This window comes from Equus przewalskii, chromosome 10, assembly GCF_037783145.1.
Source record: "Equus przewalskii isolate Varuska chromosome 10, EquPr2, whole genome shotgun sequence".
NCBI classification, from domain to species: Eukaryota; Metazoa; Chordata; class Mammalia; order Perissodactyla; family Equidae; genus Equus; species Equus przewalskii.
In genome coordinates this window covers 18,498,809-18,523,775 of record NC_091840.1, presented here as the reverse complement: position 1 = coordinate 18,523,775, position 24,967 = coordinate 18,498,809, and the positions used below count along the sequence as shown (strand labels likewise).

At 56.0% G+C, this 24,967-nt stretch overlaps 3 protein-coding genes and 2 long non-coding RNA genes across 12 annotated transcripts in view; 2 read left to right on the top strand and 3 right to left on the bottom strand.

Annotated features, from left to right (window-relative positions):
• FMNL1 (formin like 1) overlaps positions 1–9,367 on the top strand; it is a 24,846-nt gene extending 15,479 nt beyond the window's left edge. For 4 of the 6 annotated variants that reach the window (XM_070560293.1, XM_070560296.1, XM_070560298.1 and 1 more), the window contains 17 exons: positions 830–904; positions 1,215–1,325; positions 2,420–2,569; positions 3,078–3,179; positions 3,340–3,592; positions 3,831–4,133; positions 4,323–4,447; positions 5,098–5,300; positions 5,794–6,028; positions 6,206–6,274; positions 6,865–6,945; positions 7,028–7,157; positions 7,282–7,445; positions 7,669–7,770; positions 7,894–7,989; positions 8,255–8,375; positions 8,902–9,367. In XM_070560293.1, the coding sequence (XP_070416394.1) occupies positions 830–904; positions 1,215–1,325; positions 2,420–2,569; positions 3,078–3,179; positions 3,340–3,592; positions 3,831–4,133; positions 4,323–4,447; positions 5,098–5,300; positions 5,794–6,028; positions 6,206–6,274; positions 6,865–6,945; positions 7,028–7,157; positions 7,282–7,445; positions 7,669–7,770; positions 7,894–7,989; positions 8,255–8,375; positions 8,902–9,005 (2,424 nt within the window). In that variant the 3' untranslated portion in view covers positions 9,006–9,367. Of the gene's footprint in view, positions 1–829; positions 905–1,214; positions 1,326–2,419; positions 2,570–3,077; positions 3,180–3,339; positions 3,593–3,830; positions 4,134–4,322; positions 4,448–5,097; positions 5,301–5,793; positions 6,029–6,205; positions 6,275–6,864; positions 6,946–7,027; positions 7,158–7,281; positions 7,446–7,668; positions 7,771–7,893; positions 7,990–8,254; positions 8,376–8,540; positions 8,641–8,901 lie in introns of all 6 variants that reach the window. The other 2 variants (XM_070560295.1, XM_070560292.1) reach the window with 1 other exon arrangement.
• LOC139073869 (uncharacterized) lies at positions 278–3,196 on the bottom strand. The gene is made up of 2 exons (XR_011522971.1): positions 3,060–3,196; positions 278–1,496 (listed from the first exon to the last, which is right to left on the bottom strand). It is a non-coding gene; the product is annotated as an uncharacterized lncRNA (long non-coding RNA).
• LOC103554696 (EF-hand calcium-binding domain-containing protein 3-like) lies at positions 9,319–14,953 on the bottom strand. 2 transcript variants are annotated; one of them, XM_070560300.1, is made up of 10 exons: positions 14,884–14,953; positions 12,870–12,921; positions 12,446–12,670; positions 12,275–12,321; positions 11,314–11,457; positions 10,887–10,958; positions 10,683–10,803; positions 10,257–10,435; positions 9,985–10,143; positions 9,319–9,576 (listed from the first exon to the last, which is right to left on the bottom strand). In XM_070560300.1, the coding sequence occupies exons 2-10, from the start codon at positions 12,875–12,877 to the stop codon at positions 9,440–9,442; spliced, it is 1,092 nt and encodes a 363-aa protein (XP_070416401.1). In that variant the 5' UTR covers positions 12,878–12,921; positions 14,884–14,953; the 3' UTR covers positions 9,319–9,439. The 2 variants fall into 2 exon arrangements, with proteins under 2 accessions (XP_070416401.1, XP_070416402.1); XM_070560301.1 differs by lacking the exon at positions 11,314–11,457 and having other exon boundaries at positions 14,884–14,950.
• Positions 9,996–19,654, top strand: LOC139073867 (uncharacterized). The gene is made up of 4 exons (XR_011522968.1): positions 9,996–10,336; positions 15,743–15,878; positions 18,384–18,551; positions 19,162–19,654. It is a non-coding gene; the product is annotated as an uncharacterized lncRNA (long non-coding RNA).
• SPATA32 (spermatogenesis associated 32) lies at positions 14,435–24,967 on the bottom strand. 2 transcript variants are annotated; one of them, XM_008525844.2, is made up of 5 exons: positions 24,638–24,802; positions 17,414–17,468; positions 16,534–16,588; positions 15,145–16,187; positions 14,435–14,552 (listed from the first exon to the last, which is right to left on the bottom strand). In XM_008525844.2, the coding sequence occupies exons 1-5, from the start codon at positions 24,792–24,794 to the stop codon at positions 14,468–14,470; spliced, it is 1,395 nt and encodes a 464-aa protein (XP_008524066.2). In that variant the 5' UTR covers positions 24,795–24,802; the 3' UTR covers positions 14,435–14,467. The 2 variants fall into 2 exon arrangements, with proteins under 2 accessions (XP_008524066.2, XP_070416400.1); XM_070560299.1 differs by lacking the exon at positions 17,414–17,468 and having other exon boundaries at positions 24,657–24,967.

Below are 24,967 nucleotides of genomic sequence, written 5' to 3'. Positions count from 1 at the left end.
TTGCTTGGAACTCTGGCTGGCAGTTGTGACCTCTTGCTGGGGGCAGCTGGGGACATTGGGTGGGGACAATCTGGAATGGGGAAACTCTGAAGGGGAGATGCAGGATCATGCAACAGCATTGCTGGGGCAACAGGACGACTATGGGGATCTGGTGACCCTGTGTCCCTGAGCCTTGCCAGATCCAAACTGGACTTGATCCATGCATCTTAGAGTTGCTGACTCTGGTTAGCAAGCTCGTGAGAAGTAAATGCTTGAGAATATGACACATAAGGCAGGATATGGTCATTCATTCCTTTAATGACTATTCACTGAATGCCTACTATGTGTCAGGCAGAGTGGGCACTGGGATACATCAGTGAGCAAAAGAAACAAAGAAGGCAGGGAAGACAGATGATAAACATGTAATAAACAAGCAAATTACATGGTATGTGAGAAAATGAAAAATGCTATGGGGAAAAACTCAAGGCTGCTACAGGAGTGGGGACTGGTGGCAGGTGGTCAGGGAAGCCTCATAGAGAAGGTGAGATCTGAGGAAGTGAGGGACCGGGTATGGGGGCGATCTCAAGTAGGAGCACACAAGGCAGCTGGAACAGCAGGTGCAAAGGCCCTGAGGTGGGATGTGCCAGGATGCCAGTGTGGCCAGAATGGAGTAAGCGAGAGGGAGGGCTGTGAGAGATGGAGTGGAGATTTTGAGCAGAAGAGTGACATGGTCTGACTTAGACTTAACTTGAGAGGAGCCTGTAGAGGCACAAGGTGGGCAGCTGGAAGGTGGCTTAGGAAGTGTGTCATGCCCTCCGTGCTCTCGGTGACAGCCATTCCCCTCACCCAGGCGTGTGGGGAGCAGCACCGCTTTGAAAAGCTGATGGAATATTTCCGGAACGAGGATAGCAATATCGACTTCATGGTAAGCTCAGGAGCCCAGCCTGGGCTGGGCCACTCTTGGGTGCAAGGAGCAGCTCGAGGCCCAGGTATCTAGGCTCTGGGCTCTGCCCTGCAAAGTATGAGGACTGAATAGTCAGTGGGGGAGGGGTGGGTAGTAGACAGGGGAGGCGGGAGGAAGGGGGCATGGGGGAGAAATATGGATAGGGACAAAGCTGGGTCAGTGGAGTGAGAAATGTGGAGAGGGAGGGAGACTTGGGGGTAAACGGGGGGTGGAAGGCACTGAGCACCCCCATGCAGAGGATCACAGAGCTGTTCACGTCTCCTGCCCCCAGGTGGCCTGCATGCAGTTCATTAACATTGTGGTACACTCAGTGGAGAACATGAACTTCCGCGTCTTCCTGCAATATGAGTTCACCCACCTGGGCCTGGACCTGTACTTGGAGGTGAGCCCTGCACTCTCCCCGGACTTAACCACTCGCCCACTTCAGAGTGTGGCTCAGGGGTTAGTAAGGGTGGTGGGGTCAGACAGACCTGGGTTCACATCCTGGCTCTGTCGCTTCCTAGTCCACATGCCCTTGGATAGATCTCGTCTCTCTGAGTCTGAGTTTTCCCATCTGTAAAATAGGAGAATCACAGAAATCATAATGACTCTCAATGTGTGGAATGGTGCCTGCTGCATAGCGGGCAGCCCAGTGCCAGGAGCTGTTGTTGCTGGAACAGCCGCAAGGTGGTGCTGGCTCTGGCTCTGGAAGCATCAGCCTCAGACGGTGCTCTGACCTGAGCACAAAATGGGGAGTGCAGAGATACTGGGCCAAAGGGGGACCCCGCTCATGCTGGACGGGCCCAGTCATGGAGGAGTTCCTTGCCCTGGGGAAGGTGGGCAGAGGGGCTTGGTGCTTCCTGATCCAGCCTGAGCTGAGAAGTTGCATCTTTCTTCCCTGATTCCTTTGGGAGGCTTCCTGGAGGAGCAAGGCCTTTGTGATTGGATTTTTGAAAGCCAAGATTAACAAAAGGTGAAAAGCAGGCTAGGGTGATATATCCATGCAATGGAATATTATTCAGCCATAAAAAGGAATGAAGTACTGATCCATGCTACCACATGGATGAGTCTTAAAACATTATGCTAAATGAAAGAAGCCAGGCACAAAAGGCCAACTATTGTGTGATTCCTTTATCTGAAATGTCCAGAACAGGTAAATCCATAGAGACAGCCAGTAGGTGGGTGGCTTGCTAGGGGCTGGGGGAGGAGAGAATGGGGAATGACTGCTAACCGCTACAGGGTTTCTTTTTGGGGTGATGAAAATGTTCTGGAATTAGTGGTGATGGTTGTACAACCTTGTGAATATGCTAAAAACTACTGAATATACACTTTAAAATAGTGAATTTTATGGTATGTGAATTATTTCTCAATAAAGGATAAAGAAAAAAAAAGCAGGCTAGGGTTCAGGCCCCTTCCTGGGCTCTGGTGGTGATGGGGGATGGTTTGGAAAGACCTCTCACACCCGGCCTCACCCTGCTCCTTCCATCTGGGGGACAGAAACTTCGACACACGGAGAGTGACAAGCTGCAGGTGCAGATCCAGGCATACTTGGACAATGTGTTTGATGTCGGTGCGCTGCTGGAGGACACGGAGACCAAGAATGCTGTGCTGGAGCACATGGAGGAGCTGCAGGAGCAGGTGACCCTGGTGAGAGCTGCTCTTGAACGTGGCGTCGCACGCGCATAGTAGGCCCACAAGGCCCCACACTGGGGTCAGACACTGGGGTTCTAGGTGTGAAGTGGGGGTGGCTGTTCTGCCTGGCCCATGAGTTTGGCCTGAATCCAAGTCCTGTATCCTCTGGGTGTCACTCTCAATGAGGCTGGCTCCTCCTCTCCCGCTGCTCAGACCCCTGGCCCTGATTTGGGTGGAGCTGGGTGCCTGGGGCCCCTCCGAGCTCAGTTTTCTCTCCCCCTACCTCCCTCATCAGTGGTGCCTTGGTTTCCCCTCCTAAGAGAACTTTAGCGCCCTCAGCGCCTCACCTACTTGAGTTCAAGTGCCAGGCTTCCCCCCCACCCCACCACCCGCGCGGCACCCTGGGCTAAGCACATCCGGAAGCCCCCCGAGCCCACCAGGCAGGCGTGTCTGATGCCGTCCCCTCACCGGCGGTGCCAGTGCCCGGCCGCGGGTGGGAGCTCACCATGTGCGGGTGCCACAGCTGACAGAGCGGCTTCGGGACGCGGAGAACGAATCCATGGCCAAGATCGCAGAGCTGGAAAAGCAGCTAAGCCAGGCCCGAAAGGAGCTGGAGACCCTGCGGGTGAGGCTGGGGCCATAGGCCGGGCCAGGGGCGGGCCGGGCTCCCAAGAACAGATCACTTGGGGCTTCTAGGCTTGACACCTCCCTCCAGCCGGGCAAGAGGATGGGGCTTCTGTGCCAGGCCTGCTGGTGGGCACTGACCCCTCCTCCGGGGCTCACAGGACCGCTTCAGTGAGTCGACCGCCATGGGCGTCTCCAGGCGTCCGCCTGAGCCTGAGAAAGTGCCTGCCCCCGCCCCGGCGCGGCCTTCCGCCCTGGAGCTGAAGGTGGAGGAGCTGGAGGAGAAGGGGTTAATCCGTATACTGCGGGGGCCCGGGGATGCTGTCTCCATCGAGATCCTCCAGGTCGCTGTGGCAACTCCGAGCGGCAGTGATGCCCCGACTCCGGGGGTGCCCACCGGCTCTCCCAGCCCAGGTGCGCAGGAGCTTCAAGTTGGGTGGGATGGAGGCGGGAGAACCAGGGCTAGAGAGGGAGCCTGGGGACGTCTGCGGCCTGGAGAGGTAGGTTTGGGTTGTGGGCGTGGCTCAGGTAGGCGCGGGAGGACAGGGAATGGGCCCAGTGCGCATGCGTAAAGCGGGTAGGCGGAGACGAGACCACCCAAGTCAAGACATTGACACCCCTTTCCCTTCTCCCCGGTCCTTACTGGGCTCAGATCTCCCACCTGCAGCAGAGCCGGTTCCCGGAGCAGCGCCCCCACCGCCCCCGCCCCCGTCCCCGCCCCCACTGCCCAGCCTCCCCTCCCAGCAGGAAGCCCCGCCCTTGGCGCCCCCACCGGCCCCACCTCTCCCAGGCAGCCCGGAGCCCCCGCCCCCGCCGCCTCTGCCGGGAGACTTGCCGCCCCCACCCCCGCCGCCCCCGCCGCCTCCTGGTACAGATGGTCCGGTGCCTCCGCCGCCCCCGCCTCTGGGAGGTCCCTCTGATGCCCTTGGAAGGCCCGGCCCAGAGATGGGCCCAGGTAAGTCCACCACCCAGGGCTGGGGGGAGATGGAGGGAGTAGCTTCGGCTTCAGTATCCTCCCGGACCCTCTGTCTAGGGGGTCTCTTACAGCCTCCTGCCTGCCCTGTCAGGCCTCGCTGGGCCTCAGTTCCCTCAAGCCACCCCACCCCCTAACGCCTCAGTGCTCACCATCTCTCCCCTATCCCAGGAGTGAAGGCCAAGAAACCCATCCAGACCAAGTTCAGAATGCCGCTCTTAAACTGGGTGGCCTTGAAACCCAGCCAGATTACAGGCACCGTCTTCACTGAGCTCAATGATGAAAAGGTGCTGCAGGTGAGTGCGGCCCTGCCTTGCTCCCAGTGTGGGTGTCAGAGGAGAGGGGACTTGCCTGGATCATGCTGGGTACTAGTCTTCGCCACCCCATTTTATAGATGAGGACTTGGAGGCCCAGGGATGGGCATTAAGCCAAACTGGGTTAGTGCCTCTAGTAGCTGTGTATCCGGACTCCTCTGGAGGCCTTCCCTCCATCCCTGCAGAGGGGCACATTCCTCCCCCCAGTGTGGTGCCACTCTCCTTCCAGGCCCCTCTCACAGATAATCAGGGCCTCAGCCCTTCTAATTCCACTTTCAGTTTTCCAAAAGGGATGTGTTCTGTTGCCTCCAGGCCATTGCGAATGCTGTTCCCTCTGCCTGGAATGCCCTTCTCTTTCTCCTTTTTACCCCTGGCCAATTCAGCTCTTCCTTCAGCTTTAATGGCTTGGGGTCTGGGTCCCTGGGTGGGGTGCTGCTCATCTTCCTTCTCCTCAGGGCTCCCTGATGAATCCCCCATCAGGGCCGGTGGCCAAGCTGGGTTACTGGTTTGTTTCCCTGCTGGTGGCCTGGTCGAGGCTGGATAGGTGGCTCCAGCACTGAGCACAGTGCTCAGCCAGGAGTGTACCTGCCCCTGGTCCCACCCAGCCCCACCTCCTCTCCCTGCCCCCTCAGGAGCTGGACATGAGTGACTTTGAAGAGCAGTTCAAGACAAAATCCCAAGGTCCCAGCCTGGACCTCAGTGCTCTGAAGAGTAAGGCAGTGCAGAAGGCCCCCACCCAGGCCACGCTCATCGAGGCCAACCGGGCCAAGAACCTGGCCATCACCCTGCGTAAGGGCAACATGGGGGCTGACCGCATCTGCCAGGCCATTGAGACGTGAGTGCCCCTGCTCCTAGGGGATGTGCTTGTGGGCAGCCTATCCCCTCTGTTAGGCCAGGATCCTCAGGCAGGTCCTAGTAAAAGAGCCCCAGCTGTGGGATAGAGCCAGCCAAGCTTCATACCAACACAGGTCAGGGAGGAGGGCCGGGGACCTTGTTCCCATTTTCAGCCTGAGAAAACAGGTCATTGTGTGAGCCCCTGCCCAGACCCAGACGTGCCCATTCCCTCCCTGCCTCCTTGCCCAGCACTCAGCCCAGGCATTTACAGCTGGGCATCTGCCACTGGCACATGATGGGGACCCCAGACTTCCCAGCTCCCAGTTTTCCTTGATTCTTATCTCTTGTTCCCTGAAGCTGTTGGCAGATAGCAAATACTGAAGTTCATTTATTCACTCAAGGGGGAAGGGTAGTTTTACTCTCAAGAACTGGTGGATGTGGAGTGATACTTACCCGCCCCCCTGTCCCCCCCCAACCCCCAATGCGCGCTCAAGGTACGACCTACAGGCCCTCGGCCTGGACTTCCTTGAGCTGCTGACCCGCTTCTTGCCCACGGAGTATGAGCGAAGCCTCATCGCCCGCTTCGAGCGGGAGCAGCGGCCGATGGAAGAGCTGTCGGAGGAGGACCGCTTCATGCTGCGCTTCAGCCGCATCCCGCGCCTGCAGGAGCGGATGGCCACGCTCACCTTCCTGGGCAACTTCCCGGATACTGCCCAGCTGCTCATGCCGGTGTGGGCGGGGCAGGCAGGGCGATGTGGGCGGGGCAGAGAGGGCGTGGCGCCCGGGTTGGGATGGGGAGGAGGCAGCTAGCTCCAAGAAGGCTTCTGGGAGGGCTTCAGCCTCCTATGTATCGGCTTGTCCCCCACCCCGCCCCAATTTACCTTGTCTCCCCCATCCCACCCCTAGCAACTGAATGCCGTCATTGCAGCCTCAATGTCCATCAAATCTTCTGACAAACTCCGCCAGATCCTGGAGGTGAGAGCCCAGGGCAAGGGTCTGGGAGGAGGGGCCCACCCACGACCCCTTGCCTGATCTGGGTCATGTGAGAGGGAGACACGGGCCCTGCCCTGCACACCTTGGATGCAACAAATGTGGTGTTCCCACCTCTCATATACAGGCTCAGAGGGACATACTGAGGTGGGGGTGGGGGCTATGTCTACAACAGCGCACCTCAGACCCCACCCCAGGGTCAAGCCCCCTCCAGGTACTGCAGTGTGGTTAGAGCAGAGTACGCGCACCTGCTCAGGGAGTCTCAGGGAACCAGCATCAATAGCTGTTAGAAAAGCTGAGACCTCACAGCCTTGGAGGAGATGTCGGCAGCAGAGTTTTGGCTGGGAATCGCAGAGGACAAAATTGGGTGTGCCATGGTGTTAGGTGTGCACATGTCAAATATGTACACACACATGTACATGTGTCACAGACTTGAGGGGTCCACGCAGGAGTGCAGTGGGGACTGAGTGTAGGCTTGCTCTTTGCCACCTTTTCCACTTGTGCAGTTTATTCTTCAGGGGGCTGCTCAGCCTGGCCCCCTGCTGAGCTCTGCCCCCCCCCCCCGCCTCTCCCAGATCGTCCTGGCCTTCGGCAACTACATGAACAGCAGCAAGCGTGGAGCAGCCTATGGCTTCCGGCTCCAGAGTCTGGATGCGGTACGGGGGCGAAAAGGGGTGTGCTGGCCTGGGGGATGGAGGATGCCTGGTGGCCTGTGGCTTACAAGAGGTCCCCATGCAGCTGCTGGAGATGAAGTCGACCGATCGCAAGCAGACGCTGCTGCACTACCTGGTGAAGGTCATTGCTGAGAAGTACCCACAGCTCACAGGCTTCCACAGCGACCTGCACTTCCTGGACAAGGCCGGCTCAGGTATGGAGGGGGAGGGGCTCAGCCCTGGGAACTGATATGTGTTGGGATAAAGGGGCCACAGGATGTAATTGGACAAGAATGCTGCCTCTCTGATTCCCTGCCTCTGTACTGTCCCACCCCCCAGTGTCCCTGGACAGCGTCCTAGGGGATGTGCGCTCCCTGCAGCGAGGCCTGGAGTTGACCCAACGGGAGTTTGTGCGGCAGGATGACTGCGTGGTTCTCAAGGAGTTCCTGAGGGCCAACTCACCCACCATGGATAAGCTACTGGCAGACAGCAAGACGGCTCAGGTGGGCTGTGGCTGGCGCGGCCCTGGAGGTGGGGAGGCTGGGGTGGAGTATAAGGAATTACTTAGTGGCATTGGGTAGCCATGGCCTGGAGGAGCGTGGCCACAGCAGGGACACCTTGGTGGATGGAGCAGGAATGAGGGGCCATGTGCCAGGAGGAGCAGAGATGAAGTGGCTAGTGTGTAAGGGGGTCCATGGTGATGGGGCTGACAGGCTGTGCCCACAGGAGGCCTACGAGTCTGTGGTGGAGTACTTCGGAGAGAACCCCAAGACCACGTCCCCGTCCATGTTCTTTACCCTCTTTAGCCGCTTCATCAAGGCCTACAAGGTATGTGTGTCTGGTGGGCAGGCTGGGAGCCCTGCAGAGCATTACAGCCTCTCCACCTGGGCATTGGGAGGGGCGGGATAGTGGAGGGAGGGCTCCCTCATGGAGACTGCTTCGGCCCCTCAGAAAGCTGAGCAGGAGGTGGAACAGTGGAAGAAAGAAGCAGCTGCCCAGGAGGCAGGCGCCGACACCCTGGGCAGAGGGGAGCCCCCAGCACCCAAGGTAGGCAGCTGCCCCTGAGCTTGGCACCGGGTTGCTGAGAGGCTTGGGATCCTCATCCCAAAGATCGGGCCCTCCTCCACACCCTCATTTTTATGGGCAGACCCTGCCCAAGGCGGAGACAGTGCTCCAGTAGCCTGGGATGGGAATGGGCTCCCCTCTTCCTGCTGTGGGGGACCTGGCAGATGTCTTAGGGTTTGGTGTCATGGAAAGAGGGGGTCCTGGGAGCTGGAGCTGTTTACCTTCCCTCCCCACCACCCCCCCACAGTCCCCACCCAAGATCCGGCGGCAACAGATGGACCTCATCTCTGAGCTGAAACGGAAACAGCAGAAGGAGCCACTTATCTATGAGAGTGACCGTGATGGGGCCATTGAAGATATCATCACAGGTGAGGGCTTGGCCAGGTCTATCCTGCCCTTGGTCTGTCTTTCTATGCTGTCTTCCAGTCCCCTCACCCCCACCCTAGGGGTCTGGCTGCCTCACTGCCTCTTGCTACCTTTTCTGTCTTTTTCCTTTTTCCTTTCTCTCCCCCCTCCTCCCTCCCAACCCTCAGTGCTCAAGACGGTGCCCTTCACGGCCCGCACCGGCAAGCGGACGTCCAGGCTCCTCTGTGAGGCCAGCCTGGGAGAGGAGATCCCCCTCTAGCCCCCCAGGTACCCCGATGGCCTGGCCTCTGATCCGACTGGCTGCCCACAGCCCTGGGGGCCCTTGGGGGGACTGAGTCCTGTGCCCTCTTCTGGGCCATGCATGGCTGGGATGTGTTTGAGGGGTGTCTGGTAAACATAAACAGGCCCCCTCCCACATGTACGGTACGCAACCTGGGTCCCTAGAAGGGTGAGGCCTGTGCCCTAGAGTGGTGCTCCCAGCGCTGGGCAGACTCCTGAAGGGTAAATTTGTCTCCTCTCGGCTGCCAGATTTGCGGAACCAGCCCTACATCCGCGCAGACACAGGCCGCCGCAGTGCTCGCCGGCGCCCCCCGGGACCTCCCCTGCAGGTCACCTCCGACATCTCGCTGTAGCCGCTATTTCCGAAGATGGACTCTGCGGGTTGGGAGGGGACTGGGGGCAGGGGCAGGCCGGGGCTCAAGGAAGGCGGTCCTCAGCTCGGCTGGGCCGGGCAGCCTCCTCCGCCGCTGTCCCCAGCCGTGGGCCCACCTCAAATGGGCCGGCGCACTCTCATCTTGCCACAGGGGGCAGCATCGCCGGCCCCTCCCCCTACATGCTGCTTGCAGCACCCTTTTCCCCCCAATAGCCATACTTAGCCTCAGCGAGAGCCTGGCCTGTAACTTATAAAGTGCAACCTCGTGACCCCCGACCCCAAGTTCCAGGGACTCTCCATGGACCTTATTTTTATACAACATTAATAAAGACGTTTGCAAAAGATCTGCGTCCGCTCTGTGCCCGCCCCGTGCCCGCCCCCACCTCGCGCAGCCTGTTTCGTCCAGCAAACGCTTTACTTGTATAAGTTCTTCATAGCAGGTCTCTGCAAAGAGGCTGGCGAAGGGGAGAAGGGCTGCTTCTGCACTAGAGTTGGGGGGGAGGGAGCCAGCTTCGTGGGTCCCACAGACTCTAGTGGCTGGCCCACGAAGCCTGCGGGAGGGCAGAGGGGGCGTGCGGAGGGTCAAACCTGCAGCTCCAGTTAGAGACGCTGGATTAACTACACCTCAGTCCTCCCTTCCGCGAGCCCTGCCCTATTTCCGCCAGTCGCGTCTCCTACCTAGGTACCCTGCCCCTTTTTCTTACGCCCCGCCCTATCCTTAGCCGCGCCCGTGAGTGATCTCAGATGACATCTCCGCCTCGGTCTCCGCCTTCCTTGCCTCTATTTCTCGGAGTCCTACTCCAGCTCTTCGCCTGCCCACCCCCCTCCCCTCCCCTCCCCTCCCCGCCTGTCACGTCCCATCTGCAGCCCCGCCCCACGCCGTAGCTACGCCCACAGTCTCCCGGTCCCGCCCGTTATCTGCATGGCCCGCCCCGCCCCGCCTCCTTCCCCGGCTTCACCTTGGCTGGGCGGCCGCGGGGTGGGCCCCAGCTTGGGGCGGCTGGGCTGGTAGCACTTGGGAAGTCGGACGAGGGGGCGCGGGGCACAGTTCCGCGTCTTGCGTTCTGGCCGCATCCGCCGGGCCAGGTTCGGTATCTGAGAGTAGGGGCCGTGCGTCCCTGGGGTGGGGAAGCCGGTGGAGGAAAATGTGGGGCTGGTCTTGAGCGCAGGCCCTGAGTGAGAGTTCCACCCCGCCCGCCCCGCGTGGGTCCCCGCCCAGCCCGGGGCACACCCGCTTTGTGCAAGCTGAGCAGCGAGCGCGCCAGCTCGGCGTTGGAGAGGCCGCTGAGGCGCGTGGCCTGGCAGAAGAAGGTGAGGTCCGCGTGAGCGCGCGCGGTGCGGCCGTGGCCGCGGGAGCGGCCGTTCCAGCCTGAGTTCAGCCGCAGAGCCCGCTGCTTCGTGGAGTAGTAGCTTGAAGGAGAGAAGTGGGGCAGCCGCCTCAGACTCTGCCTCCCCCAGCCCTTTCCATCTCACGTGTGAGGAAACCCAAGCAGGACAGGAAGCCACTTGTCTCTGGCCAGGGGCAACTTGGAGCCCAGGAAACTGACCCAGAATTCAGGGCTCCTGTCTGTGGGGCAGGAACTTCAGGGGACCCCCGCATGGGGCAGAGTCTGCTCCCCCCATCCTGGGCCCTGCAGCTGGGTACAATTGTGCCCACCTCATCACCTCCTGCGCCGACTTGGAGGGCACGAAGCCCTGGCTCATGAGCTTGAACAGTATCTCTAAGAACAAGGTCTGCAGGCCCTGGGGGTCACAGACCCGGCTGTTCCTCACCTGGCCTGGGGGCAGAGAACATGGGGAAGGATAAGGAGGAGGCTCCCCCAGGCCAGGCCCACCCCTGCCCCACCAGCAGTCCCCTCACCCAAGCACTGAGCAAGGCGATGGCTGTCGGTGAGGACACCCAGGAAGTCTTTGAAGTTTACAGTTCCATCACCTGGGAAGAGAGCGAGAGGAGTGGGTGCTGTGGGTGCCTGCCCCTGCAGAAGGCCGACCCTGCATATGCAGTAGGGGCTTGCCAGCAGTTCAGGCATTAGAGAATCCACTTCTGCCTCTAGCCAAGGGTGGACGCTGATTTGAGTGGGGGATAAGTAGCCCTTGCCCTGGGGGAGCCCCAAGTCAGGATGAGGATTAACACAGCAGAAATGTTTAGGGGCTATCGGATAGGCGTGTAGATCAGGGCAGGCTTCCTGGAAGAGGGCACTTTAAAATAGGACCAGGCCAGGATTTTGTGGACAAGGGAGGCGTTTTTCAGAGCTAGAGGTGGGAGAGGGCAGGGATGGGGTACCCACGATCCAAGTCTGCCTGCCGCAGAGCCTCACACATCTCCTGTGGGCTCAGCTGGATACCCACGTTGTGCAGGGCAGCTTTCATGCTGCGCATGTCTATAGCGCCTGTCGGGCTGGAGCTGAACAGTTTGAAGATATCCTGGAAGGCTGGTGGTGGGGGGGTGGCGGGCGGAGGGGGAAGGCAGCAAAGTGAACCACACTCACAGGTACACTGAGATCCTCCCAGGCTAGCTCTCAGAGGGGACTGAAGACTTGGGTCACTCCAGACCCTGGGCAATATAACTTCTAATATAAAGAACAACAGCGGCTGCTGCTTGTTGGTGCTTGTTAATTGCCCATTCAGTTCTCATGTCCAGAACTCACATTTGGACATGTTTATGTGAAAAACATTCAAAACTCATGTCCAAGGTCATGTCACAAGTAGGGGCAGTGCCGGGCTGTGGCCTCGGCAGTCTGGCTCTGGAACTACAGTGCTCTGAGGCCCCAGGAGCTCCACTGGCCCCTGGCATGTAGCAGGTACTGAAAATTATTGATGATGAATAAAATGATTCTGCTTTGAGATGCCCATGCCAATATTAGTATATAATATTTGGGAGGGTATTGGAGCCCCAAATGCAGGAGTGGTTCCTTCTAACCCTACCCTCACAGCCCCAGACCCCAGGGGGACAGGGAACTCAGAGTCTTTTTTTCCACCCTTTCTCCAGATTTCCCTACTCCCTTCCTCTTTCCATCCTGTTCATCCATGCACCATCCAAATCCCTTCCTATCCACCAATCCATCCCTCCGTCCTTCACATACACATACACATCCATGAGCCCCAGAACTGTAGAGATAAGCAGACTAGACTGGCATGGAGGGAAGGTTCCAATATAATCACAAGCTTCTTGCAGCTCTAGACTCTGGGCAAGAAACCTCCTGAGCACCCCCCAATTTTCCTCCCTGCTCTCAGCTCTGGTGCCCTTACCTGCTAGCTGCTGGGGTGTCAGGAGTAGCAGGTCCTCGACTGCAAAGCTGCCTCAGGGGGAAGAGGTTGGAAAGGGCTTAGCACTTGCTGCAGAGAGATGCCAGGGCCAGGCATCTCTTACCTAACCCTAAACCCAGCACCGCAGGCCTGGCCTCCAGTCCCTGCCCTCACCTCGGAGACCTGGTGCCTGGGCCTGACTGTACTGAATGGGTAGCCGCAAGGCCCTTGAACTCTCTGGCCCTCCAGGGGGCCTGCTTAGCCCCCGTGGCCATGGCTGCTGCTGGCTCCATCTGGGTCAGCAGGGCAGTGCCCCACTGCAGCCTTCTCTTCTGTGTCCTGCTGGTCTGCTCTGCTCCTGGGTCTTGTGTGAGCAGTCTTTGAGGATTCTGCACAGGCCTTGGAGGCGAGAAGACAAGGCCAAGGGGCCCAGCCCACTTGAGTGCTCAGTCTCCAGGGGACCAAGGACCAGGCCGGGGGTGCACAGCTCCACCTCCTCCCAGGATCCCCCATGCCAGCCTGCACCCACAGTCCTCTATCCAGGGGATTCTGGGGGCAGTAGCTTGGAGTAGTAGTGGCCCTCCCCAGCCCTGGTCACCTGTACATTCTCTGTGCCGACCGAGGTCTCTTGATTTTCTGCCCTCTGCTGCCTGGAAGGCAGAGTCACAGGCTCTGAGGCTGGTCTGCACCCCAGGCTGCAGCCCCCAGGTTGGCTTTGGGGTGGAGTTTAACATCTTTTGGCAGGGGTACACTCTCTCCCCGCGGCTGGCCCGCTCCTCCCTGCTGGAGCACCTGCTGTTTTATTCTTTTGAGTTTCTGCCTCCTTTAAGGCACCTGAATTTGAGATTCCGCTCCGGAAGCTAACACAAGATGGCAGTGCCCGAGGGGAGAAGCAGGCCCCAGACTCCTGAAGTGAGGACGTGGGAGAGCAGGGTCCATCCCAAGGTGGGAATGTGGCCCACCTTACCCAGGTCCCCTGGGAGGGAAGGATTCTCTTCCCCACATTTTAAAAAATACTCCAGGAAGATGAGTCCCAGCAGCCTAACGACACTTCTGGCCCAGCCCCTCCCCAGACACTCACCTCTGCGTCTCCTCCTCATCTCTCCCTCCAGCCTCCTGCCCCCTCTCCTCTGGCCCGACCCATTCTAAACTGCTACCGCTTCCTAATCCCACTCTCCCGGGTCCTCTCAGGCGGGGCAGGCTCTTGAGGAGCTGCAAGGCTTGGCTTTCACCGACAGGGAGCCTTGGCCCGGAGTGGGTCTCAAGGCTGACCAGTGTGCTGCCCCCATCTCTTCCTCCCGGACTTCCCTCTTCATGCCCATGTCCATCCCTGTGCTCCAAATTCCCTTCCCTCCTTTGCTGCCATCTCTCCTCTTCCAGAAGCTTCCCCACATTGTCTGTCCTTCCCTGACGTGGAAAGGCTTGTGTGCATGTTTAGTACAGGTGTCTGGGTCACAGGCGCGTGTGTTGATATGTGTTTGTGCACGTGGCATGTGCTTCCTCTGTGTGTGGATGTGTTATGTGAGTGCCTGTACGTGAGGTATGTTGGTCAGCTGATGGTGTGTGTGTGTGCGCGCATGTGTGTGTGCATGTGTCTGGGCTGCGTGCACCATTACACATGGGCTTCGTCCTACAGTTTGAGGTACCTCCAACTCAAGGCTGTGGGCCCCTGGAGGGCCAGCCCTTTGGCTTCCTTCTTCCCCTCCTTCAAGGACCCCATCCTTTCCCCATGCCAGGCCTTCCCAGTGGAGAGAAGCAGGAAGAACTTCCCTCAGACTTGCCTTCTTTCCCGCCCAGCCCTACCCGCAGGACGTTCTCCCCTCAGATGATCCCAACTTGTCCCTGGCTTCAGGCCAAGAGGAATCCCCATTTCACCAACTAAGAAACGGAAGCCTCAGAGGAGGCACTGAGGCCTCCCCGAGACTGGTGATGAGTCTCTGCTGCTGGCTTAGAGGTCTGGAGAGGTGTGAGTGAAGTGGAACTACCCGGGGGCAGTGAGCAGGGGACAGAACGGGCAGCAGAGCCCTCAGGGGGCAGGTGGGGCAGGTGGGGCTGGGGCAGCTAAAAAATGGGAGTGGCATCCCTGAAAAATCAACACTAGGACGCCGCAGCCAGGTGAGCTCACTGGACCAGGAGCGTTTGCACAAAAGGTCTGAGCCGGGGGCCAGCACTGGAGGTTTTACTGGTTTTGTCTAGTCATTTCTCTGGGGAAGTTGGGGATGACAGCTTAAAATGGATTTTCAGCAATAATGGACTCCCTTTCTTGGTTCCCGGCACCGAGCTGCAACGCAAAAGAGAGAATGTCACTTGGGCCGTCCCCCAGAGGCCTCTCTGAGGAGGGCACGGGGTTAAGGGGGCCTCTTCTTGCTGCACGCTGATGGGCAGCTGCCGTTCTGTATCCATTCATCACCAGGAAGCAAGAGGTGCTGGAGAACCCTGTTCCCTCCTTCTCTGCTCGATGGAGGTGTCCCGGGCCCAGGGATGGGGCCTTCAGGTTCTCAGAGGGCAGACACCAGATTGAGCATTTCCACTGGGGGTGAGACATCTACCCTCTGAATGGGAAGCTTCCTAATGCTACAATGGTTCTTCCCATTTTGAACCCAGGTCCCCACCTGAGCCCTGGAGTGCTCACCCTCCATGGTCCCCTGGCCTCCTCTAGCCCTGGCCTTGGCACTGCACCTCAGTCCACCGGAACCTGGTTTCCAGCAGCCTTTATGAGGTCACTGAGGGTTGAGACGTCACGGCCCATCCCATGCCCTACTCAGCCCCTCATTCCACTGTTCCTCACCCCCACCAGCTGTGTGAAGAACGGCCCACCCACACATCCTAGCACAGCCCCCGCTTGCAGGGAGCTGTAGGCCAGCCTCGCTTACTCGTTCATGGCTCTTTGCAACCTAGGGGACATGGTTGAGGGCTGGAGAAGATTCACTTCCCCTTCGATGGTGGCCCTCTTGACCCCCGGCTTGCTGAAGTCAAAGGAAGGGCACGGGACATTCTCATCTCCCTGCTTCCAAGCTTTTTGCGGCTCCCCGGCTTCAAGTGGTTTCTCCAGCTCCTCAGTGGGCTCCTCCCGCTCTGGCTTCTCCATGGCCGGCTGGGTCTCCTCGGTGGGCTCCTCCCGCTCTGGCTTCTCCATGGCCGGCTGGGTGGTGGGATCCACGGCGGGCTCTGTGGAAGGCTCCATGACCTTCTTGGGTGGATCTTTGATCATGTGCTCCAAGTTGAGCAAGTCTACCTTGCCGGAGGAGGCCATGGCCAGGGAAGTTGCGAAGTTGATCAGCTCTGCCAGGCTAAGGCCTGGTGAGAGATTGGAGGAAGATAGGCAGGGGCTTGGCGGCTGCTGGGAGCCTGTGGCTGGAAGCGCTGGCTGGGGGCTGGGGTTCTGCAGCTGCTTCTCAGAGCACAAGGTGTCCTTGAAGACCAACTCCTGGTCCGAGCAGCTGGTGGTCTCACTCATGCTCTTCTTCCTAGGCTGCATGCTGATCGCCCGTTGCAGGCTGTGTTCTGAGGCCTGGATGAGCTTGTCTGCCCGGAAGAGGTGCTTGGAGGTCTGCACACGGATGGAGCGATGGTCGGGGTACACCTGGTCCTCCTCTGTGGAACTCAGGTAGCTGGAGTTTGACCTCACACTCCACTGGCTCATGTCCTGCTGCATTAGCCTCTCCATGTAGCGGGGGAGGCACTCTATCCTGTACCCCTGTTGCTCAGGGTCTTCACTGCAGGACTCCAAGTCAGCCACCTTCAAGTTGGGCCCCATGTCCAGCTCTTCCTCGGGCTCCAGCGTGAGTGCTGGGCACAGAGCAGACGGCAGCAATGCCTCGGGCTCCGGTTTTGCCTCCAGCTCCGGTTCTGGGTCCAGATCCGGGTCCAGGTCTGCTTTGTGGCTGGGCTCCAGCTCTAGCAATTCTTTCTCCAGCTGTAAAGTTTCAACTGAAAGCTCAGGAGTCCCCTGCCCCTGAGGTCCTCCCTAGTGACAATTCCCTGCCCCGCCCCCTCCTGCCCCCTTGCCCCCACCCCCACCCCTATTTCCCTACTACTCACTTCCTCCACAGCTGCCGCTTCCAAGATATCTGCCTGGGGTAGGGAGGTGGTGTGGGCAGGTGGTGAGGGTGGGTGTGTGTCAGCGTGCCAACATTGGCTGGCACTGGGGTCCCAGAATTGTCAAGGGAAGGGGCTGGTCAGGATTTAGGGAAGACGGGCCTCGAAGAACTCTGCCCCTTGCCTACTACCTCCCCATAAAAGGCGCCCCTGCCCACTGTTACCTCCATCTCATCTTCCTCTTGTGCCGCCTGGAGCTGGTATTGGTTTACATCACCCCTAAGACAGAAGGACAAAGTGGGTGAGAGGGCTCCAAGGGGTGGGGGATGGGGTGGCTTCAGAGGGAAGGGGGTCTCTGTACAGGGTCTGGCAAGATGTCCCCAACTCATCCACTCCCCTGATTGTCCCCACTCCCACCAAGAATCCTGGAGGAGTGTTCTCAAACTTTAGAGAGTTTAGGAAGCCTCTGGAGAGCTTGCCAAGTGGCCCCCCACCCCACAGAGGGATCCAGTTGGTTGGAGGTAAGGCCCAGGACTCCTCATTTTAATCAAGCATTCCCGTGAGCCGATGCAGCTCATTTGGAGACCCAGTGCCCAGAAAGTGGCTCCCAAAGAGGGAGTAGTCCCAAGCGATGCCCTCCCTGACTGGCAGACCCAGCTCGCAGATCTGAAAAGCAGAGGTGTGTATGGAGGGCCCCTCGGTTCTTGTCTGCAGTTTGCTGCCGTCTCGGCCCTTGCCCTTGCTGCTTAGCCACTGTGACCCCCTCTCCTTCCTGAGGCGTCTGCCCACCCCACCTGGGACAGCTCTGTCCTTGCAGCAAGGCAGCTCTAAGGGGTCAGGTCCCTTCCATGTCCCTCGGTGTGCCCCACCACCCCTCAGTCTTCCTCCAGCATCAGGGGCTGGAGGCAGAAGCAGAAGGGGGATGGTAGACACGCCCGCCCTGCCTTTTGGCCTGGATACTGCCCTTGGGGAGATTTTGGCAACAGGCAAGATGGAGGATCCTGCATTGGGAGGTACATGCAAACTTGGCAGCAGTGGCAGGGGGTAGGTTGGTGGTCCTGGAGGGTGGGGAGAAGTCCTGTGATGATGGGGACTGGTTCTCACTGTGTCTCCATAATGTCCACCGACGCCTTGCTACAGCAGGGGAATCCACTGGCACCTGGCAGGGAGAAGGGGGTGAGGGCCGGAGAGCTGCAGGTCGGGACAGTCCCTGAGGAGTTCTGCAGCCCAGGTGGTGGTGCTGCTCCAGCCCCTCCTCCCTCCCTGTCCCTCATCTCAGCCCATTTGCCTTCCCCTCTGCTATCCTGCCCCTCATCTCCCTGCTTTCCCTGGCCAGTGTCACCAGCCCTATCCCCCACATCTGCTCCCCTCCACTTGCCACGTTGGCCTTTCCTCCAGCTCTCCCTGCTCCATCACCATCCTCCACACAGGTGAATGCTAACAGGATTCACTTCCATTTGTTGAGTGCTACTAGCCCAGGCATTGTCTTGAGCACTTTCTGTGCTTTATCTTATTGATTCAACACAAACAAGGAGAAGAGTTTCACTTGCCCAAGGTCCCTCAGCTGATCGTTGCTGAAGTCAGGACTTGAATGCAAGTCTGACTCAAGAAACTCTTAACTCCTCTGCCCTGCATGCTCTCCTACCCAGGAGCCTGTAACTGTATGGGCTCCCCTCTCCTGCCTCAGAGGAACCTTCCTCATCTCCCTCCGTTCCTGCCCCTCTGCCCCCTTTCTCCCTTCTCTCTGGCCGGTCTTCAGCTCTGCCGTTCACCCTCATCCTGGCCTCTCCTACCCTGAAGTCCATCCATTCTTTCCCCAGCTTCTCACCGCACCACACCCTGGGGTCTATCTCCAACTCCAGGCCAGGGTTCTCATCCCGGGGGCTTGTTCTGAGGTGATGCTGACATCTGGTGATTTATGAGCTCAGATCACCTTCTGCAGAGGAGACTGAGTGACTCCTAGGGGGAGGTCCCCTCACCCCAGGCCCCTCCCTGGAGGCTTGTATCTTTTATTACAGAAGCTTTTTTTCCTTCTCTGGGTGTCCTCAGGCTGTCCCATTCTCTGTTTCCCCAGGTAGAGGATGGGGTTGATGGTGGGGCCATCGTGACAATGGGCAAGCTGGGTCCCCACCAGCCTGGAGTGTGGCAGGAAGTGACAGCCTTGGCTCTGGCTGAGAAGAATTGCTCCCAGGATTATCGGAAGGATCAGAATGTGCTGTGGTCTCTTCCCGTAGATGTAGAGGTGAGGAGCATCCCTGCAGGCCTGGTCCCAGGCCTGGGATTTGGGCCCCACCATGTTCAGCCTGGGCCTCGAGGTCTGGGATCAGCTGGATGATAGGCTGGGACGGTAGCGCCATGGACAGGCTCCCAGTGGCCAGCTCAGTGGCCTCTTCAGGACCCTCCACCTTCTTGACCACCATGCTCCCTTGGCTTCCTCCCCATGGCTCTCTTCATCTCCAACTCCACCTGCCCCAAGGGCAGCTCTTCCCCGGGCTTCTGACCTCAGAGTCTTCCCTTGCTTGCTTTCCAAAGTGTCCTGGGCAATTTAATCAAAACCCAGAGCCTTAACCCTTCCATGACCAGCAGCTGGCTGTGGTTAGGAGAAGAAGGTGTTATGGGGTGAACCTCATAGCAGCCCTGGGGGTTGGAAGCAAAAGCCTGAAGTCAACTCAGATTGGGGCCTCTGTGCTCAACTTGGGAATGTTCTATCAGGGATTCAAGTGACATTCTGTAGTATGTGAAATAATTTCCATTCCCAATTGCTGGCTGCTAGTACATAGAAATGTATCAATCTTGTATCCTGCAGCCATCCTAAATTCCTGTTAGCTTCAATTTTTTCTTCTTTTTTGTAGATTCCATAGGGTTGTCTACGTGAAATAATGTTTGCAACTCAAGACAGTTTTACGTCTTCCTTCCCAATCTGGACGTCTCTTATTTCCTTTCCTTGCCTTATTGCACAACAATTGCCAGTAGAATGTTGGATAGAAATGAGAGTGGACATCCTTGCTTTGCTCCTGAGCTTAGGGGGAAGTCATTGATGTTTCCCCATGAAGTACAATGTTAGCTGCAGTTTTTCTCTTCGATGCCCTTCATCAGGTTGAGGAAGTTCCCCCCTATTCCGGGTTTACTTAGTTTTTAAGTAGGAAGGGATGTTGGGTTTTGTCTGAGGCTTTGTCTGCATTTATCAAGATTAGCACATGGTTCTTCCTTTATATTCTGTTATATATTATATATGTTATGTTGTTAACATATGGATAATGTTATATATTATTCTGTTACTAATTCTTTTGTGTTCTGCTTATGGTTAAATAAATGGTTAAATCAATCTTGCATTCTTAGGATAAACACAGTTGGTCATGATGTATTATCTTTTTCTGTATTGTTGAATTTGATTTGCTGGGTTTTTTTTAGAATGTTCACATACCTGTTCATGAGGTATATTAGTGTGTAACTGTGTATAAAATTGCTATTATTTCTTCCTTATGTTTGGTAGAATTCACAAGTGAAGCTTGTGAATCTCGGCCTGGAGTTTCCTTGGGGGAAGACCGTTAATTACAAATTCAACTTTAAAAGATAGACACAGGGATATTTAGCTTGTCTATTTTTCTCTTTTATTGTGGCAAAATACACATAACATAAAATTTCCCATTTTAACTATTTTTAAGTTTACAGCTCAGTGGCATTGAGTATATTCACATTGTTGTGCGACCATCACCACTATCCATCTCCAGAATATTACTTCTTCTTGAGTGAGCTTTTAGAGTTTGTACTTTTTAAGGAATTTGTCTATTTCCTCTAAGTTGTCAAATTTATTGGCATAAGTTATTCATAATATTCCCTATCCTTTTCATATCTGTAGAATCTGTAATGATACCACCTCTTTCATTCCTCATATTGGTGATTTTTTTTCTTCTTTCTTTTTTTCTGTTCAGTTTGGCTAGAGATTTATCAATTTTGGTCATCTTCCCAAATCAACTAGAGATATGTCTGGTACCTGACTGATCATCCTAAAGTGACATCTGCCAGCCAATAAGTCCTGCAACCACAGGCCCCCAGTCAGCTTTTTATGATTTTACTCCTAAATACGGACAACCGAGCAGCACCAGACATTTGAGGAAACTGCCAACATGCCAGTGACAGACCAAGAGAAAAGATGACTTCAGAGCGTCAGGGGTAATTTGGGAAACAGAAGTGAGCTTAAATAAAAACTCTCATCATCTTCAGAGATTCAGAGATGAAGGTATTCAACAATATATATTGCATCCAAAAAACAAGAACAGGATGCTATTAGAAAAGAATTTGAGGAAAGAAAGAGCGCTTTTTTTTCCTGCTTTTTCTCCCCAAATCCCCCCGGTATATAGTTGTGTATTTTTTAATTGTGGGTCCCTCTAGTTGTGGCATGTGGGATGCTGCCTCAGTGTGGCCTGATGAGCGGTGCCATGTCCGTGCCCAGGATCCGAACCGGTGAAACCCTGGGCCGCTGAAGCAGAGTGTGTGAACTTAACCACTTGGCCACAGGGCCAGGCCCAAGAAAGAGCTTTTTGGCAAATAAAATACAAAGAATCTTCCGAGAAAGTGAAACCAAAATATCAAGACAATGTGAGAAAAACAGATCAATTGGAAGTCCAATTCTGAGTTACAGAAAGGAGATCCTAAAAGAATAGAGAATATGGAGAAGAAAAGAGAAATAAAAAATTCCCTGAGCTCAAGGATGTCATTGGCTTAAAAAGGTTCACTGAATACCCAGCACTACAGTTGTCAAAAGATCCTTGCTGTGAAAGGTCATCGCATCAGGCGTAAAAAAATTCCTAAATACTTCTAAAGTGGAAAAACCAGTCACCTACAAAGGGAGGAGAATCATACTGGCAGCAGAGTTAGCAATAATTGCTGCCTTCAAAATTCTGAGGAAACTGGTTTTTAACCTGGAATTTTATATCTATCCAAACTATCATTTCAACAAGGAAGGACACAGAAAATTTACCTCTTCTTTTTTTTCAGAAAGTTATTTGAGGATGTGCTAAAGCAAAATAAAGGTACAAAAGAAGAGAGACAGGAAGGAAATAGTGTGTCTACCCCAGGAAAGAAGCTAAGTCCCAGGATGCTAACTGTACAGAGGCCTAGAACCAGTACACATTGGTGCAAGAAGATGGAGGGTCCTGGGCAGTAGATCTCTGAAATAAAAAAACCTGATAGAATAGTTGACTAGATGTAGAGGCTGAAGAAAACTAAGACTATGATAAAACCAAGAGCACAAGGAAAAGGCAACTACAAACTCCAGGAAAATCAAAAAGCTGTATGAGAAAGAGAAGGTAACTGTGGGTGCCTTTCCTGCCTCTGCAGTGAACAGTAGTTATGTCGTCACAATAATGTAAATCCTGCTGACTAACTTTCAACTTGTAGAATCAACATATAGACAACATTCGGAAAACATAATTGTGGTTGTGGGACAAGGTATATGTTACGAACCTTGATATTTTGAAAAAAAGACAGGTTAGAGTCTTTGGGAGGTGGAGAGCAGGGAGGAGGGAGAGCTGACGGGAAAGGTAAGGGCACTAACAACTTCATCTTACTCTGTGGGGCATCAAAGATGCTATCTAAAGTTGATAAAAAAAATAGGGGCCGGCCCCCATGGCCGAGTGATTAAGTGTACGTGCTCCGCTTCGGCGGCTTGGGGTTTTGCTGGTTCGGATCCTGGGCGCGGACATGGCACCGCTCATTAGGCCATGCTGAGGCGGCGCCCCACATGCCACAACTAGAAGGACCCACAACTAAAATACACACCTATATATTGGGGGGTTTGGGGAGAAAAAAACAGAAAAAAAAAAGAAGATTGGCAACAGTTGTTAGCTCAGGTGTCAATATTCAAAAAAAAAAAATAAAGATGTATGTTAAACTTACAAAGGTATCAGCAGATCTGAAAATGATGTTGGGAGGTGGGTGATATCTAGAACTGATAAACCAAGAAAGAGCCTGTGAGCTCGCAGAGAGATAAGAAGGTAACGAGGCAGAAAAACGGTTCAAGTGAAAACCGGTGGTTTCTCTGAGGAGTGAGACTAGGGGTGTGATGTGGGGGATTCCTGCTTTTCATCACTGAACAATCTCTTCAGGACTATTTAATCATATGCATAAGATTCTTTGATAAAGTTAAGAGAAAATGTTGAGCCCCAGCTATGGGCCAGGCACTGTGCTGGGTGAGGATGCACACAGTCCCTGTTCCCTTGGAGCTTTCCAGCCTGTGACTGTGACCACAGGAGACCCTCCCATCTCTCTGACTCTCACTTCTCTCTAGACTGAAACTGCAGTCATCGATTACACATTTCTCCCTAAAGGGACCTCAGAGGCACCTTGTCCAAAACCCCACGAATGCCTCGTTAGAGCCTGAGCTGTTGCCTCCCTCTGGGATTGCCTTGCTTCCTATCGTGATGGTGCTCAGGCCTCACCTCTTCCTGGAGGCCTTCCGGACTCCACCCGTGGCTCTGGGCTAGGGGCTCCTCCTCCAGTCACCCCGACCCGGCCCCTGCAGACCTCTAGCTGAGCATACGGCCTCTTGCTGACCCTCAATTAGAGGTAGGCAGGGTGTGTGGGCTGCTCACGTTGAATCTCTGATCCCCTGCACAGAGAATCTGGCATGAGGAGATGCTCAGCAAAAGTCTGTGCAAAGAAATGAATTCCTAATCCCTCTCACCTGCCAAACCCTGAGAGTTTTCCTCCATGTCTTACCTCAAGTTCACACCCTGTGTCCCGACTCTAGTGTGGCCCACACGGCTCTGCATGTCTGACGCGTCTTCCTTTCCAGTCTCTCATCTCTCGATAACCCCCTCTTTCTTCTCCCTGACTCATCCTTCACCCTATCACCCAAATTAGAAACCTGGGTCATTGGTGACCCCCTCACTTCCCCAGCTTCTGCCCTTCCTACTGCTGATGCTGACCTTTCTCCACCTCCACTGCCTGCCTCCTCCTCAGATCCCAACACCAAAGTCCACACAAACCTCGGACTTACTACCTGCTGGCGCTCAGTGCTGAGCGCTTTACACACATTCAGTCCTCACAGCCACTTTATGCACAAGTGGGTGTGACTCCCTCACAGACGAGGAAACTGACACAAGGTCATACAGCTATTAAGAGCAGTGCCACCACCTGAACGCAGATCTGATTGGCTCCAAACCCCATGATGCTAACCACTGTGCTGTCTGAAGTCACTTTAGGCCTCTAGCCCGACCACTGCAGCCATATTCCCCTCCAACCTGGACTTCTCAGTGACTCCAAAGTGAGTCTGCTCCATCCCCTACCTGCCTCTAGTCATGTCCAGACTCTAGGATGGCTTTGAAGATCCTGCATGGTCTGATCTCTGCCTTCTCTTTTCATCTCTTGGTACCCAGCTACCCCAGAGCACGGCAGGCTCTTTTGGGCCTCAGGGCCTTTGCACATGCTATTTTCAATATCCAGAAAAATCTCTCTTCTGGCAAAATCCTACTCAGGCGTGACAGTCCAACTCAAATCTCCAGTATCATCTTCTCTGTAACACACCTTGCTGTCCACCCTACATTTTAATTTTTAGTGAACTCCTCAGACTCAGGGCCTAGCACAAGAGTAAGCCCTGAAGAGGGTACAATAAATATTGCAGGACTGATTTAAGGTGTCTGCATAAATTTGTTACCCCACGAATTTGGACAAGGGGAAAATCTATTCTCTGGTGGTTGGTTCCTGGCACATTTTGAATGCTGGCCGGTGTCCTGGGAGAGAAGGCCCTGAGAAGAAAGCCACCATGTCAGTGGGGATCGGAGCCCCCAGTATTAGAACCTGGGAGACCCAAGGCCCGGAGGGGCAGACGTCTTTGCTCATTGGTACAGAGAAGAGTGCAAAGCACAAAGGAGGCGCTCGGTAGTCATCTGTTGAAGCAGATTGCTTCTCCCTGCCAAAGTTCCAAGCATCAAACTGGGACATCTGGACGTGATTTGAGGGGTTATCTGCAGTTTGAGTCCTTTCCTGGGTACAAGGCCACTGCTCTTTCTGCGACTCCATGAACCCGCTGAATCTGCAGCCTTTATCCCAAGGTGTGCAGACGGGCCGTGCACACACACGCTCGCTCGTGCACCGCCCAGGGCGGAGGCTGGGTGTGGCAGTCAGGGTAGCACCCGCCCCTTGCCCCCGCGGGAATGGCGAGGGCTTTGGCTGGGGTAAGCCTGCCTTCTAGGCGCCGGGTTCCGGGAGCAGGAGCAGGAGCAGGGGCCCGGCCGATTCCCTGCCTCCTCTGCGCCCCGACCCCTCACTTTCACTTTCCCCGCCCCGCCCCCGCCCCGGTCCCTTCGCGCGCCCGCCCGCTCCCACCTGTCACCCCCATGCTGACCGAGGCTCTGTCGGGGAGGCGTGCAGCGGGCTGGTGGCTGCTGCCCCTCCGCCTCCAGTGCGCTCTTTGGTGGGGGCTGTTGGGGGCGGTGGAGACGCTGGGGGCGCCGTGCCTGTGATGCCGCCGCCTCTGTGACATCCCCTCCGCGATCCCCGCGAGCAGGGAACAGCAACACAGCGCAGGATTCCCATTGCGTAGATGGGCGGGGCCGTTGGGGGGTGTCCTCCGCAGAAGGCGGCCCCAACCCGCAGCCCGGGGCCCCTCTCTGAAGACCGGGAGGTTCGGCTCCTCCTCGGCAGACCCAGAGGGGT